The 17,468-nt window shown below is 37.5% G+C and overlaps 2 protein-coding genes across 3 annotated transcripts; both read right to left on the bottom strand.

Annotated features, from left to right (window-relative positions):
- Positions 1–78: 78 nt before the first annotated feature.
- On the bottom strand, positions 79–4,261 carry LOC132179942 (uncharacterized). Of its 2 annotated transcripts, none has more exons than XM_059592762.1 (6): positions 4,066–4,261; positions 3,882–3,973; positions 3,687–3,786; positions 2,207–3,065; positions 1,887–2,020; positions 79–1,052 (listed from the first exon to the last, which is right to left on the bottom strand). In XM_059592762.1, exons 1-6 carry the CDS (start codon positions 4,161–4,163, stop codon positions 176–178), a joined length of 2,160 nt encoding a protein of 719 aa, XP_059448745.1. In that variant the 5' UTR covers positions 4,164–4,261; the 3' UTR covers positions 79–175. The 2 variants fall into 2 exon arrangements, with proteins under 2 accessions (XP_059448745.1, XP_059448746.1); XM_059592763.1 differs by having other exon boundaries at positions 3,882–3,953; positions 4,066–4,153.
- Positions 4,262–5,708: 1,447 nt separating this feature from the next.
- Positions 5,709–16,578, bottom strand: LOC132179944 (metacaspase-1-like). The gene is made up of 5 exons (XM_059592766.1): positions 16,024–16,578; positions 14,129–14,459; positions 13,784–13,895; positions 12,690–12,875; positions 5,709–5,810 (listed from the first exon to the last, which is right to left on the bottom strand). The coding sequence occupies exons 1-5, from the start codon at positions 16,358–16,360 to the stop codon at positions 5,751–5,753; spliced, it is 1,026 nt and encodes a 341-aa protein (XP_059448749.1). The 5' UTR covers positions 16,361–16,578; the 3' UTR covers positions 5,709–5,750.
- Positions 16,579–17,468: the final 890 nt, after the last annotated feature.

Below are 17,468 nucleotides of genomic sequence, written 5' to 3'. Positions count from 1 at the left end.
AACAGTTTATCAAACAAATTCGAACTCTAGGACCTAGTTCTCTAGAACCAGCCCACCATCAACAGAAAACAATTTAGGTAAGAAGGCATAACCATTGAGATTAAAATTCATTTAATCTTCTGATTTGTGTGTCAAATTGATCAATGATACATAGGCTAAAATTCACAAAAACATGTCAACAAGGATGAAATAAAACATGAATGCACAATACCCAGCATGGCAGATGAACCATACCTATATAGAGGTAAGTTGCACTGTTCCATGCCCAAATGGTCTCCAACCAATTCCAGAAGTAACCAACACTAATACCACCAAAACCTTCAAATACTCCTTTCAACACAAAAAAAGCAGCTGGTGGAAACCCAATAAACCCCAAAGCCAGATTACAAGCCACCCTTGAAAAATTCCTCAATATTCTAGCTTTCACATCAAGCTTCAAAGGTTGAGCCATCAAACACATTGGGACTAATAGTAAAGCCCCAATTTCAGCTGTCGAAAAGTTAATGACTGACATGAGGCATAAACCAATAAAGGCAGCTGAGATAGTCACTGATTTCAAGAGAGCCCAATCTCTGTTTTGAGATTGAGATGATGCATTGACATAGGAAAATGGAAAACCCAAAATCAAGTACAAGATTAGGAGGCTGAGGATGGAGAGCGAAACCCAGACTACAAAGCTGATTGTTGGAGTGCAACTGGGTATTTGGCAGACAAAATATGGGAGTAATGAAACAACAGCACCCCACAAGTGAACTACAAAAACTTTTTTTGCTGCATTCAGCCATTTGCATGATCTGAAAGTGATGCCAAATTTCTCAGCAGCACTGGCTGGAGGAGTGGATTTGTCATTTTCATAACTAGGATCCAATTTATGAGCATCAATATAGAGAGAAGCTGCAACCATTGGGAGTGGTGCAACAAGGAGTGCAAATGCGATCATGTAGACTCCAACTGACACAAACTTACTAGGTGATGTTAAAAGGTATAGAAAGAATGACTGGTGAAACTTCTCAAGGAGGTTGTTTACTGAACGTATAACTCCTTCAATTAACCTGCATCAACCAACAAGAAAACCTTCAGCCAAAATGACACAACAATAGTGAAACTTTTGAATTTTAATGTACGATCATGGGTACAATAAACCACCAATTATTGACTAAACAATGAGTAATTAAAGAGAGATTTCACCAAATAATACTACTTACGCATTACTAGCAATTTTAAAACTAGAGGATATTCTAGAAACAAGAACAATGAAAGGTTTAAACATTAAGCAAGAACTAATACATGCTTGGAGAGAACTTTCCATCGTTTCCGTGCTTGCAAAAAGTATTTTCTTGCCCCCAACAATTAAATACAAGTTTGAATTTGAGTATGACATGAATTTCCACCCCCAAATGGACCGAACACCATGAGCAACAAGCGAGGCTGAACCTCATCAACATTTTCTATAATTTTATTATGAGGTTAGGGTACTTTACCGCAGTTCAGTACAAAACCATTCTTTTCCAGTTAAATATGCAATGTTTCCAGATAAATTCTAACAAAGTAAGCAAAAATAGTAATAAAGATACCACAAGCATGTAGGAGAGGGCCACGGCAATACACAGACAATCCAATAGGTACAACACCTATTAATGGAATCTTTTCCAAGTATTGATATATGATACCTACCCGCAAAGAACAAAAAGGAAAAAAAAAATGGTAATTTGAGAAGTATTCAACTCAAGACAACAAAGTCTTCTCCCAGCAGACTAGAGTTTTGGTATCCAAAACATAGTCCTAATAATGGCAAGCTACTCATCCAAGTCCCTTGCCTACATGTCGAGTAAATTGGAAAGACAAGTTATAAATGTTACTCCAGAAAGATGTAAATGAGGACTGACCGGCCACCTCGCAGAAGGAAGTCATTTTGCTTAACCTTGTCATTCGAAAATACCCCAGAAGAAATTTCCAGAGTAATTGCATCTACCTGGTAATCACGGAAAGCACCATGGGGACCTGTGGGAACACCTAAAGCCTAATTGGATGGAAAATGTGTAAGTATGAAAAATGACCATGGGGATCAACGATAAGTGAGAAGACATAAACACTTTAATATTTCTTACCATTCAATTTGAAACAATAAATAGCAATAGATTCCACCATTTCCCCCAAAAAAGGAGAAAATACATAGAATAAAGGAACAGACAGCAGAGTAAAATACCTGGTAATACAATGAACTTGCAAGTGTAGCAATGCCCTCAGCATAATCTGCTGCTGGGATACCAAACTTCCACTGTGGGTTTAAGCTTCTAGCCACATGTCCTAGTGACTCAAGTATTTCACCCAAAATCTTCAGCCATTTGCAGTTAAGTAAAGACCACATCTTCTCCACCTTTGTCTGCAAACCCTGCCTATGAACAGCTAAAAAGTTTACAATATTGATAAGGTCTAGATTCGGCATCTGCCCATTGGATGCCTCAGCATAGATGCTAAGACTGTTCTCAAATTGTTCACTTCTATCTGCAACCTTAATGACAAGGGCTGCAGCCATAGTCCCAGCACGTCTAAAACCATCACATATTTTTCTTTCGGTGAAAGAGTCGTCTTTCAGTTCATTAAGAATATTGCTTCCATGACACATTTCAGCATTTAGAGCCCCTAACCCATTAAATACAGGCATGTGATAGTCGCTTAGCCAAGCATCAACTGCAGCATATTCTCCATATTTTGAATCCGCAGCAAGCCATATAATATCCTTGGCCAGCCAAGTAACTCGGCTCAACAAGGAAAACACCGAGTATGCAATGCCCAGAGATAAAGCCTCACCCGGACCAATCTTTCCAGAATTGTAAGGCGTCACCAAGACAATAGCTTCTTTCCCATCACCACGTGGTGCTCTTATTATTCCAACTGTGTTGAGACCATGCAATGAACAACTGACGTTCTCCCGAATTGTCCCAGATTCAGGGTAAGAAAGAAAGTGCAGCGGATGGAACTGATTCGACTGAGGGTAAAACCTGTGATAACTAACTTCCGCACCCAAGTCAGACATATATTCTGCTATTAGTCTTTGACTTTCTCTGCATTTATGTACAGAGAACAGCAATGAGTCCCACAGCAGGGATTGGGTTGCACGAGAAAGGTTCAGAATTATGAACTTGAGATATGGAGAGGATAAAATATCAAACGGTAGGTGAAAACAGAAAGAAGATGCAGAAATTTATAAATATATAAATTATTTTTGATAAAAAAAAAATAAAAAATAAAAAAAACTTCAAATTTAATCAGCTCTATGGTGCAAAGAGCATACAGTTATCAAAATAGAACAAATATAAAAGGGATTATGCAAGGTGACCATATAGCATAATAATACACAAATTCCCATGTTTCATATGCAAATAAAAAGGTGTTTATAGGTGCCAAGTCCTAAGTTGAATCCTTAATTAGATGGAACTGGCGATTCTAGAGCTTAAGCATTTAGATTGAAATGGCCTTTATCTTTCCAACAATCGAATTCATCACGACCCCGCTTGGCTTACTTAGAACATCCTACTAATCTAAATATCTAATCTACTCAGTTCAGCAAAATCTTTTTGAGGCGTTTCGTCGTGAGGGTCTAAATAATATATTTCAAAATTGGTTGTAACATTGAAATTCACATTAAATAAATAAATAAGCTACAATTTGAAGTAAGCACGTACATGCCACCGCCCACAGGTTTCAAATCCAGACTGGTTAAATCCTTCACCAATCTATTTGCCTCCGAGACTTCCTGACCAGGGAGCATGGAATTCGCAGAACCTGTGGAAAATGAAAGTGAAAATTCTTAGCTAAAATTTAGTTAATGAAAGAAAAAAGAACAAAAAGAACAAAAAAAAAAAACAAAAAAAAAGGACCTGGCATGAGGGCATTCTCGGAAATGTAGGTGTTCTTGGCGAGAACTGGCAGTAGCAGAAGAGTCAAAATCCCTGCTGTGCAGCAAACCACACTGAAACAATTGAACGGAGAAAGCGATTGATTGATTCAACTCAATGATAAAAGAGTGAATGAATCAAATTAGTGAGTGATTAAGAGAATTACCTTAAGAGGAGGCTGTGTGCGATGAGGAAAATCCCAAGGCGCACGATTGGCCGTGGCCTCGGTTTGGGGGCCTCCGCCTCGGCCTCGGCCTCCGCCATTACTGAATTCGGAGGTTGTGTTAATGGAAGTTGGAAGTTAGAAACCCTTTTGTCATGTCAAAGCATCAGCGGATTGAATCGTGTTGAAAGACGCTGAATACCACGGAAATGAATTAATTAATTATGGGCCTACGATTAACTTGTTCATGGGCCGGAGTAGATTCCGACTCAATGTTATCGTTAACTTTCTTTTCTTACTTTAAATATTCAAAGGATATTTCTATCGTTTATTTAAATATGATAATCTTTCGAGCAATCCGCAAACTTAACTCGAATAAAATACAAAATTAGTAAATTAAGATTTTAGTATATTAAAATTTTAGTCAAATCCAGCCAATCTGATTAGAAGCAATTATAAATGTGTCACGGTTTAACCCGCATAATTAATATATAAATGTAAATTACATTTCAACTCCATCTATTTTACATTTTGTTAATAATTAATATTGATGCTTAATGAGAAGGCTTTATCATCTTATTTGTTGGAATGTAATTTTATTTTTCTTTATTGCTATATGTTTGTTTATGTAGATGAACATTAACGGAATGCAATCTTTTCCTTCTCTCTCTAAAATCTCTTTTCCCTTTAGGATTATGATTATTGGAGCATGGGTGGAGTTTGGGGCGAGAAAGATGTGATATTTATAGAGGGAGAGACATGCTTAAAGCTGAAGATGTGGATAATGAGTTAAAATTATTTTCAGACTATTGATCACCCAACATTCGGTACTATGCTCAAACGTTTGGTGTACTATTATTACAAAATGGTTCTAGAATTGTAAGTTAAATGTTTGATCAATACCCAATCGGTTACAATTTGGTCAACGAATGTTCGGAGTGGTCCATTGGCGAACATTCGCACTAAAGGTTAGGTTCGAATGTTCTGTGGTCCCTCAACAAACGTTCGGCCAAAAGCTGAAATTGGGTTTTTGAGCTATTTTTTAAATAAAGGTTTTCTCCAAAAAGAGTAGGACTTTTATGGTTATATAAAATTAATGGAGCATTATTGATTTAAAACAAGCATTTGTTTTTAATAAATTCTCTTTTCAGGATTTTGATATTTTGGGGTATCACAACTAGCTTCCACATATGGAGCTCATGTGGCTTTTGTCTCTCTTGGCTGATATTGGTGTTCCTCAACCTTAGTGCTCCGTTCTTTGGTGGGACAACATTGGCACTTTCTACCTCTTGACAAATCTAGTTTATCATGCACGTACTAAACACAGAAATTGACTTTTATTTTGTTCGTGAAAAGGTTGCATCTTGTCATTTACAAGTCAGGTTAAGGATTTAGATAGTGAGTTAAATAAGGTCTTTATGTTGTATTCTTGTATATGTCGAAGTCTTGTATATCTGATTTCATAAATACATGTGAAATCAGATAAGAACATGGGATCGCTAGATTTTACTATGGAAACAATGAATTTGGCATTTCTTTTCATAAACAAATTAACCAAATTCAAAAGTTAAGCCTTATTTGATTCTCTCTTCCTTATTCCAACTGTACATTGAGATAAGCAGAGGTACATTATTATGACGGAAAGTTAATTGACGCTCGTTGAAATGATGGCATCCTCCCAGTCCGATTCACAGAATAAATTCCTTCTTGTCAACATCGAACGCTTCAGATGATGATAGCAGAGGATCCTGCACTCCGCCATAAATCGAAATGCATTAAGAAACTCTGCTTAATTAATAAACAAATTATATAAATTGTTTTTTGTTTTGAGAAATTTTTTTTTTTTTTTTTTGAGAAAATATTAAATGCATTTATTGTTCAGCATTTGCTCTTTTTCGGGAATTAAGATCCTCTTCATTTCATTTGAACTAGATATATAATATCCAGTTAGTTATATTGGAGTGATATTTTTGTAGCCTAAAAAGGTGAAAAGACAAAAATACCCCTATAATATAACTAACTGGATAATATCTAGTTCAAATGAACTGGAGAGGATCTTGTTCTCTTTTCTAGTAAGAATAAATATGACACTTAAAAACAGAAATGGAACATTTCCATTTCAATTGAAATGAAGAGGTGTTTATTGTTTTTTAGGGGTAAAATTGTCATTCTACTTTTTGTAAACAATTTTACCCCTCAAATATAAAGGACTAGCTCCCGTTTTCATTCAAGACAATGCATGTGGTACAATATAATACATAGGATATTATAATATCAACTAAATGATTAAATTCATTTCTTTCTATTAACTTATCAACTAAAGCTTTTGGGATTTTCAAAGGGTAGCTCAATCGACTAGGGATTACACTTCATGAAGCGGAAGTTACTAATTTGAATCCCCTCCCGCATTTCTCTCCCCTTGGACGTATCAAAAAAAAAAACACAATAATAATTAAAGCTTTTAGAAAAAGTCATGTTTTAATGTGATATCAGATACAGAGGTCATAAGTTTGAACATTGTCTCCACAATTCAACCTTCTTTCAATTCAATATTTCACGTGCTAAAAAACTTCACTTACGTGGAAGTGTGCACGTGATTACTTTCAAGTTTTCTCTCTAGGCTCTAAACCCTAGAGGAAAAGTAAAAGGTTTTCAAGTCTTATCTCCGACTGTGAAGGTATTCCAGTGAAGGTTTTTGCTGCTTTCTTTGTGCTATGGCAGATGAACTAACGTCTATGTGGAAGAATTTTTCATTGTCAGCTAAGGAGGATGTGGACGTTGAGATTCATGCGCAGGTTATGACAAGGATGGTGAATAGAGGACCAACATGTCTGATTGGAAAGCTAATTGTGGAGAGGATGGTTAGTAAAGAGTTCATCAAGTTGACCTTGATTAGGGGTTGGAAGCCTACGAGATCAACTTCCTTTAAGGTTTTGGGAACCAATCTTTTTCTGAATGAATTTGAGCATTGTTGGGATAGAATACGAGTCTTGGAAGGGAGACCATAGATTTTTTAGGGTAACTTGTTTTTGGTAGAGGAGTTTGACGGGATGACACAACCTGCAATGATTGACTTTGAGAAAGCATCTTTTTGGATACGTATGTTCAACCTCCATTTGGGGTGTATGAACCAGCAGGTGGGGGCCCAAATAGGAGCAACAATGGGTCAGGTGGAAGCGGTTGAAACGGATGAACAAGGAACTGGATGGGGGGAATTTTTGAGAGTAAGGGTTAACATGGATTTGTCAAAGCCGATCACTAGGGGAAGGAAGCTGAAAATTGAAGGACAAACGATCTGGGTGAAGTTCCAATATGAACGTTTACTGAGATTCTGTTTTCATTGTGGAGTGATTTGTCATGAAAGAGAGGGGTGCAAAAACAAGAGAGTTCAGACCCTAGGGTTGGAACCCCAATTTGGTCCGTGGTTGAGGGTACCACCGCCAAATCAGAGAAGGCTGGGAGGGCATGGCCGTGGTGTACCCTACTACAAACAGGAGGGGTCTGACTAATTGTCATCTGATAGAGAGAGAATGTCATTCAAGCGAAATTCTTGTTCTTGGGAGCAGCGGCGCATGGAGACAGGAGGGCTGAAGAGGTCCTTCGGCATGACGGCGAGTTCAGAAAAGGAAACTCTATTTAATCAAGAATTTCCTACTCACGAAGATACACTGGTTACAAATTTGGGAGTTAATAAGGAAGACAGGGTTACGGAAACAGCTGGAGGATTTTGCGTCGTGAACCATGCTGTAGGTATGGAAAAGAAAATAAATACTATGTGTTTAAGGAAGGAAGATTCTGTGGAGAAAGGGAGTGTAACAGAAAGAGAAATGGAGGAGGATTTGAATGGTGTTGAATCTGTAAAAGGAAGTGGGTCAACCATGCAGTTACCCCTTTTGGGGATGGAGCTGTTACTAAAGGGGTTTCACACGTTGGGCCAGGCCCAACGTTTTCTGAGGAGGATAGGGCCTCAGTACAGAAGAAGGGGGAGTGGTTCCTGACAGCCAAACCCAAAAGGAGCAAACGCCAAATACGAACTCTATTCATTATTCTCAAGGGACCGGGGGGGTGCAACGAACTGCAGGGATATCTTGGAAAAGAAGTGCAAGGGCTAACCAAGTGTTTCCTTATCAGGAAACTCTGAAACAGACAGGGAAGAGGACTATGGCAGAGGGGGGGATAAAACAAGATGGTACAGAATCACGTAAGGCAATGGATAAAGAATCCTATTATGAGTGCAATAGTGGAGGGGGCAGCAGACAAAAATTTTCTGGGATCGGGAGTGGCGAGGGTTGATTCACAGCCCCGCCGACCGACATGAAACTCATTAGTTAGAACTGCTGGGGGCTTGGGAACCCCCAAACAGTTCGCGAACTCCTTCGGTTGGTGAAGGAGAAGAAACCCGTAGTGGTCTTTTTATTAGAGACCAAGATGAATAATAGGAAGCTTGAGTCTGTTCGTATAAGGATCGGTTTCAAGAAAGCATTTGGGGTTGAGAGTGTGGGTAAAAGTGGTGGTTAGTGATGTTATGGCAGGATGAAGTTGACCTTACCATCCAAAATTATAGCCGAAGACACATCCAAGCAACTGTCTCTTTGGCGGATGGTGTACTTTGGAAATTGACGGGTTTCTATGGTCATCCTGTGGCTCACAAAAGGGAGGAGCTTGGAGTTTCCTGCACAACCTTAGTACTATGCAACCAGTTAATTGGATGGTGATGGAGGACTACAATGAAATAGCAGACTTGTCGGAAAAACAAGGAGGGGATGGCAAACCACGAGAGCAAATGGAGGCCTTTCAAAAAGTACTTATGGATTGTGAACATTCAGATTTGGGCTTTCGCGGACCTAAGTATACTTGAAGCAGTTATAGAGAAGATGGTACTTTTATTCAAGAGAGGTTGGACAGAGTGGTTGCCAACCAAGAATGGTGTGCTATCTTCCCTTTTGCAAATGTATCCATAGAAGCAGCAGTATGTTTGGATCATAACCCAATATTTATCAATCTTGATAATTAAGAGATGAGAAGATACCGAAAGAGAGGATTTATTTATGACGCCACATGGGGTAAAGAAGACGCCTGCAAGGGTATTATAAAAAAAGTGTGGAGGAAAAAAGGAATCCTTCCTGATACTTGGCAGTCATGCAGTGCCAAATTGGACTATCATGGTGGCAGAAAGAGAATAGGGGTATAGTGGAGTGCCGCATTGTCGAAAACACCAAACTCTTACATGAGGTCCAAGGGAGGGAGGAGGAAATGGATGTGGGACAAATGAAGATTCTCCAAGAGGAGCTGTCGTCTCTGATGGACTAGGAGGAATAGACTTGGGGTCAGAAATTAAAGGAGCTTTGGTTGAAAGAAGGGGACAAAAATACTAATTTTTTTTTTCATGCAAGTGTGAAGAAACAACGAAGTACCAACCTGAGATGGGAAATTCTTGATGAGCAAGGACAGAGGTGGGACTCCCAGGAGGGTATTGGAGGGGCGTTTATAGACTACTATAGCAGATTATTCACATATGAAGGTTCAAGCAGTTTGTAGAGATACTTGAGGGCCTTGTCTCGGAAAGTGACAGACGAAATGAATAGTATCCTCCTTGCTGACTTCACTGCAGAGGAGGTTTGTTCCGCAATTAATCAAATGCTACCTCACAAAAGTCCATGTCCAGATGGGTTTACGGCAAGTTTCTTCCAACAGAATTGGACTACTGTGGGAGTGGAGGTTTGCAATTCTGTACTTGTTATTTTAAATTCTAGAATAATGGATGCTGATTTAAATTTTACCTATATTGCTCTTATTCCCAGGAAAACAAACTCACGGTGTGGAATTGAATTCTGGCCCATTAGCCTATGCAATGTTGTCTATAAAATTGTGACGAAGGTTTTGGCCAATAGGTTGAAGTTTATTTTACCGGATATCATCTCGCCGACGCAGAGTGCACTCATACCGGCCGCTTGATAACCAACAACATTCTAGCAGCTTATGAGACCCTACATACAATGCAATCCTGTATGTGGGGTCGGGAGGAGTACATGGCGGTTAAACTGGACATGAACAAAGCCTATGATCGAATAGAATGGAGTTTTTTGGAGAGCGTGATGAAACGGTTGGGTTTTGCAGAGCGGTGGATTGCTCTTATTATGATGTGTGTTAGGTCTGTCAATTATGCAATATTGGTGAATGGCAGTCCAACGAGACTGATAATTCCCACACGAGGCATTAGGCAAGGTGATCCTATTTCGCCTTATCTCTTCCTCTTGTGTTCTGAAGTTCTTAGTTTTCTTTTAGCTCGAGTTGACCGTAAAGGATATCTTAAAGGTGTGCCAACCTCTAAGAAAGAACTCTGGATAAAGCACCTATTTTTTTGCGAATGACAGCTTATTGTTTTGCAAAGTGGATATCAGCCAATGGACGCAGCTGTCTAAGATTCTTGACATCTATGAAAAAGACATCGGGCAAAAATTGAATAAGGCTAAAACTTTAATATTCTTTAGCATAAACACCAATGTAGAGTGCCGGACACAACTTTTGGTAACTCCCAATATCCCAAAGATACGATACGTACTTAGGGTTGCTTGCCTTGGTTGGCAAGTCTTGCATAAAGGCCTTTGCAAGCATTAAAGATAGAGTCTGGAAGGTGCTTCAGGATTGGAAGCTCAAATTCCTCTCACAGGCCGGAAAATAAATTTTAATCAAAGCAATAATTCAATCCATATCAACATACAGTATGAGTGTTTTTCTTCTCCCAAAAGGCTTGTGTATGGAGATTAATTTTTTTATACAAAAGTTTTAGTGGGGGGCATAAGGAAAATGATAAAAGGATCCACTGGATGAGTTGGGAGAGGATGGGACTTTCTAAGGCGGATGGGGGTATGGGGTTTAGGGGTTTAGTATGCTTTAATAGAGCACTCCTAGCCAAACAATATTGGAGATTATGGAAGCAACCGGATAGTTTGGCGGGAAAAATATTGAAAGCAAAATATTTCCCACATTGCTGACTTTTGGAATGCCAATTAGGTTTGAAGCCTTTATTTGCATGGAGAAGTATATTTGGAGTGGGAGATTTGGTTAAAAATGGGCTGATCTGGAGGATTGGGGATGGCAACAGTGTTACTATCTGGAGGGATCAGTGGGTTCCTCTACCGTCATTGTAGAAGGTATTCTCACCGCCATCTATATTATCGGAAGAAGCAAGAGTGCAACAGCTCATGAACCAAGAGACCAAGTGGTGGGATATGACTCTTCTCAATAATATGTTCAGTCCCGAAGAGGTGCGTGCCATTAGTTCATTGCCTGTGAGTCTAACTAATCAATTACACCAACAGGTATGGAAAGGAACTGCGCATGCTCTGCGAAGTGCGTACTACCTTGCAAAAGTAGGGAATTTACAGAAAGCGGAAGAATCAAGAAGACAATCCCAGAGTAATATGTGGCGCATTTTGTGGAAGATGACGATCCCCAACGCAGAAAAGACATTCATGTGGCGTGCGTGTCATAACTTACTCGCAACAAAGGATAATGTCCTGAAAAGGAAGGTTTCCTCTGATCCGTTTTGTCCCATATGTGAAACGAATGAGGAAACGGTTTATCATATTCTTTGGTCTTGCCCTTCAGCAATGGATGTGTGGGGTGCGAGTGACAGGACCTTTCAAAAAACAGTGGTGAAAGGTTTGGATTTTTCCCAAGTAGCAGAAATGTTTTTTGAGAAATGTAGGGGACGCGCTACTCTTCTTAATGAGAATGGCCCGTAAGATCTGGCTTTGGAGGAATGAGTATGTTTTCAACGGGAGGTTCACACACCCAGACGTCTTAATCCGGGAGGTTCGAAGCTCTATGGAAATGTTCGCCAATTTGAACGGGGAAGCACAAGGGGAGCAACAGCGAAGTAGTACCACTGTACAGGAAAAATGGATAGCATCTAAGGTGGGATGGGATAAAGCCAACTGGGATACTGCTCTAGACTCATCCAAAGGACATCTGGGGATTGGGTATTGTGATTCGTGCCTAGTTGGGAGGAGTGTTGGCAGCAAAGTGTATGCACCTGCAAGGACACCTGGAGGCCCAAGCTGCTGAGGCTACGGCAGCTTATCATGCAGTCAAGCTCAGTAAGGATGTTGGTGTAACAAATCTCGTACTGGAAGGGGACGCAAAAAATGTGGTGGTTGCTGTTAATGCCAATGTACTCCCAACATCTCGATATGGCCATTTGGTGGGAGATATTAAGAGTGCTTTAAGTGAGTTTCCCTTCTGGGAATGTTGTTATGTCGGCCGTAATTTCAATAAGGCTGCACATGGCTTGGCCCAAGCTTGTAAACTATTCCTAGAAAAGACCTAGAATTCTACAATTCCAGAGACTATCCATGATATTGTTTTGATGGAACAAGTTGTACCCATCTATTTGATCATTTTTTTCATCAATGAGAATTCATCTATTTATATATAATATATATATATATATGTATATATATATATATTTCACGCGCTAGATCTCACAAGAGAGAATTTGAGTTACATGTGATGAAAAGTGTTAGAATATAAATTAAATAATTAAATTCATTTCTTCCTATTGGTTTAATGTTACAAAAATAAAGAAAGAATTAATTTGAAGTATAAGAGGAAATTAAACCAACCTGAATTATTCGGTGATGAAACAATTTGTGTAATAACTTGGATTTGAGGCAGCTTCCACTGTTAACCTGCTCGAGGGTTTCATGGATTATATTCAGTAGACTTTGATATGTCAATTTTTTATTTCTGTCAAGCGTTTGGATCAAAGCATACGTCATTGCGCCAGCCATTTCCTGTCCGGTGAAATACTGCTTGCATTTGTTTGTGGTAATATAAAGGGTGATGAGAATTTCCTTCAGGACAAAACTAATATTTGTACATATACCAAATTAAACAAATAAAAAAGAAAAGGAAAAAAAGAAAGATATACAAGACAAATTCAAAAGAAAATTGTTACAAGACTTTCAAAGAGACGTAATCTCGTATTAGAGATTTTGCCTGAAGGATTTTATTTGAAGAAATTAGGAGAAATTTCAGAAAATTCTCTTAAATTTCTACTTGTTTTGTCACTATCTTCAAATATTAGGGTTTATTTGGGTGTGCGTTTAAAGGGTCTAAAAGTGCATTTAATACTCAAAAAGTTGGTTTGAAGAAAAAGTACTCATTTGGTAAAAAAAATTGAAATCGGTTCAAAAAGCAAAAAAATAGCCAAAACGTACTTTTGACTCAAACTTAAACTGAAACTTTTGCAAAAAGAAAAAACGTTTTTTAACTTAAAAGCTCTATTTCTCAAACACAATCCTAAACATGCTCTAAAAACTTTTAATTAAAGGTATTGAACTTTCAATTTATCTCAATTTACTCATTTTCGTTAGGATTTATTGCTAAGTTTTTTTTTTTTTAAAAAAAAAAAACTCAAAATACCCTTGTATTTTATTTTTATTAAAAAAAAATTGCAAAAATGTTTTTTATAAAAAATAAAAAATAAAAAACTAAACGCCTGAATCTTTAAAACTTGATTTTATTGTTTTTATACTGTATTTTAGGAATTTTGACAATATTTAGCGAAAAATTTTAACAAATAAGGTAATTGAAAGAAATTGAAAATTCTATACTCTTAATTGAGAGTTTTTAAACTTCGAATATACATTCAAATCACGTGAAAGTTGAAAAAAATTTTGTGAAAGTTTTTCCAAAAGTTAAGAAAATTTCTTACAGAGGTATCGGCAGCCATTTGATCATCTTCACAAGCGCTTATAGAAATTGCAATTCCACCGCTTGTACTTTTTTGAGCTTTTGAAGGAGCGCTGTTATCATCCCATTTACTTCTGCAACTCTCAAGGAAAAAATTATTTAATATTAACAAACATTGTAATGAGTCATCATTGCCTTCCCTTAGATTCCACATCTATAGAAAAACCAACCCAAAAAATAATAAATAAATAAATAAAAATTCCTTACGTTATAGAATTTCAATTTTAGTATGAACATAAAAAATTAGAGGGCTACAAATGAAAAATCAAAATTGAGTAGAAATTTGTAATATAAATTAAATACTCACGTTTTTGGGTTGTATATGTACTCTAGATCAAGAATGGTTCCACTATGACAAGCATCGACAATTGCATGGAGGGTGACACCTTGCTTGAGCGGCCGAACAATGGTGGAATTTATGTCGTTGTCGAGGATCATGCCTTCCTGCACGAAATCGACCGGACAAATAGTTTCGTCGAATCCATCTCGCTCGTCGTTGTTGAAATCAGGTTGTCGGAGGCCATGGCCGGAAAAGTAGAACACCAATGAGTCTCCGGACTCTGAGCCCTCCACAAGCCATTTCAAGGCTTCTTGTATGTTCTTCTTCGTCGGGTAGAAACCAGGTTCTTCTTCTTCTTCTGCATTATGGTATGAATTAATGATGTTTTGAGCAAATTAATCACAAAGTATGAGTAAATATATGTTGAAACCGAAATGGTTTCTGAATTTCAACATTTAATTAAGACCGGGTGGCTCCCTCTCCTCCCCCAAGGGCCGGGGTGGCTGATGTTGACGTATCATACAAACGGAATTCGTCAAGTTGGGATTTATGTTAACCATAGGAACTGATTTTGCATTTATCTCAAAAATACATTAGGGAAGTTTTTGAATTTTATGTGAGCAGAACCTTGATCTACCTAAAAGCATTATAGGAAGAGTTGAATTATATTATTTAATTTAAATTCTAACAGAGAGCCCCATGCTTAGACATGGGGCTCTCGGACAAATTGTTTGGTCTTCTTGAGGTACGTCTAAAATTGTTTTAAGCAATGGTAGACTTTGTTGGATCAAGACTCCTTACAATTAAGATGTCCAAAGTACCCTTGGCTTAAATAGCTTAAGGTGTGGAACCCATTTACTCAAAATAGATAGGCTCCGCAACCCTCCTGGTGGGTATATATGTCCGAATTGCAAGCAATTACAGAATCCGTCTCATTTTATTGTGTTGGCTTATGGCTTTAAGGTTCAAGGACTACAAGTCTACAAGCGTATACTAAAACATATATGCTTTAGCTATCTACTTTTTTATTTTAGTTATCTGCTTTTTTAAAGCAGTTACATTGGACTCAACATTTTAGTTATAAACTTTCACTTTTTTATTTAAAATATTATTTATTGACTGACTTTTCCTTTTCCTAAAATAGAGAGAGAACAATATTAGAGTTTTTATTATTATTATTATTATTATTGTTAAGCTACAGTCTTCAACAACTTTGTTGAACACAATAGCTAGTCAACAAACACTTCGTTATTTTGTTGAGCCAATGTAGAGGTTTCTAACAACATAACTCAACAAAATAGGTAAAAACTTATTTCATTGAGCCCGATGTGAGTCCTCTTGGTGGTAAATTATGTTGTAGACATGGTGCTAGCTGTAATGGAACATTCAAAAGCCAAGCCATGTTATCATAGATGCCATACTACGCTAGGGAGGAGATATAATGAATACAAATTTATCAAGGGGCCAGGACCGAGAGATTCTTTTTTTTTTTCTCGAGATCTTCTGTTAAGTCTAATGAAAGACAAACTGAAATTTGAAAAAAATAATGATATTTAGTAAGTTACTACATGACTGTTAGCATAAATGAATTTTGTATGATTGTATCATTAGGTATTTGCATCATTTAGGATGATAAATTATGCTCAATTTGTTTAGGGGTAAAATATTTTTTATATTTTTCAGTATTTAGTGCAACTGAAAATATATTTTCAGTTTAACCTAAAAAAGCTTTTTTAATTTTGTAAATGGTTTTCACTTTTAAACTATTTTTTGAGCTTAAATTTCTCATATCCAAATGCCGGACCTCTAAAAGAGGTTGCCGAAAATTACCAATCATTTTCGGCCGTCATTTATTTTTTGCACTAATCAAACACTAAAAAATATTCTACCTCGAAACAAAACCTAAAATAAATAATAATTACCTGTGAGGACGCGAATACACTCCTGGGAATAACCAAAGCGCTTAATCAGCAAATCCCTCATGTTCTTCACATCGTTAACCGTTCCCTTGAGCTTGAATTTACGGTTCTGGTAAGTAACCCCACATAGAACAGCGCGCTTCCTTGGGTGATTCTCCGGGCATTGTCTACCAGTTGCCGTAACATTCAGCGACGGCGAAACATTTGGGCTTCGACTAGTGCTTGAGTGCTTCTTAAACGCGTTCTTCACTTCGTTACCCAAATCTCTGATTTTTTTTTGAAGAGGTTTCGATCCCGTACCCGGTTTGTTGCTCCTACTGCATTTACCTCTTGAATCCATTTTTGTCTGTAATATTTCCAGGCCAGGATGCTTATACACACGTTAAGGACACCGAACTATTGAGCCGTCATTCATTGAGTTTGCATCAAGCCAATTAACGGCAGAAAAGAGGTGACTTATGACTTTTGCTTGAGGATTATTTGTCAATCTAGAGCATTTGCCTTTGATGAGCTTGTAGAGATGGCGGCCATGCCTTTCCAGCTGCTAGCTAGTCTCCATTGAAGAATTTACCGTTGGGTATGATCAGCACACATTCTCTCATTTTTAAATAACCATTTTTCTCAAAAGTGTTAGGTGTAAAGAAAGAATGTAAAAGGTGGAGCAATTGTTTATCCAAGTGGTCAAAGAAAATTACATTTTCTTGCAATGTTTGGATGAACAGTAGAAGAGAGAATTAGACCCAAGAAAAAAAAATTTAGTAGAAGAGAGAATGCCAATGAATGCCTTGTAGTTAAAGAAACAATAAAATGCCAATGAAAAGAGTAAACCTAAAACTACATTTTTATCCTACAACTATCTCAAAATGCTCATATATATAATAGTTTTAATTAACTAATTATTGGATTAAAAAAAAAAAAAATCAAAAGGCTGGTGTAGAGTCTAGAGACTGCCACATTAGTATTATACGTGTGATGGTTGTCGAATAAAAATATAGTTTCTAGCATTTCTCTAATTAAAAAGTATTATTAACTTTTAGGGCCGGTCTCCTTAGGGGAAAATTTAAATGCATTTGCGAGTTTTTCTTTTATTTCTTTGATTAAGGTTAAAAACTATAATTTTATTTCACAATTATCTTACAATGCTAAAGTAACAATTCTAATTGACGTGTATATATATATTGGTTGAGACTGCTGCATGTTAAAGAGTGGTGGACTCTGGGATAAAATATGGTTTAGGGCATTTCTCAATTTCTTTACATCCCTTAGTAAAATGTTATAACCTTAATTCCCTCGTGAAAAGTTAACTTTGCAGAAGGTGCAATCCTTAGCGTTCAATCAAACTTTATGGCACTTTTTTTCACTTTATTCTCTCATCACTTCATATATAAAGCAAGAACTTGATGCCCTAACCTTTTTTTCAGTGGCTAAAAACGGATCGGCTTATCTAC

This window comes from Corylus avellana, chromosome ca4, assembly GCF_901000735.1.
Source record: "Corylus avellana chromosome ca4, CavTom2PMs-1.0".
Lineage (NCBI taxonomy): Eukaryota > Viridiplantae > Streptophyta > Magnoliopsida > Fagales > Betulaceae > Corylus > Corylus avellana.
Note: the sequence above shows the minus strand (reverse complement) of the source record. Positions and strands in the feature narration are given on the sequence as shown.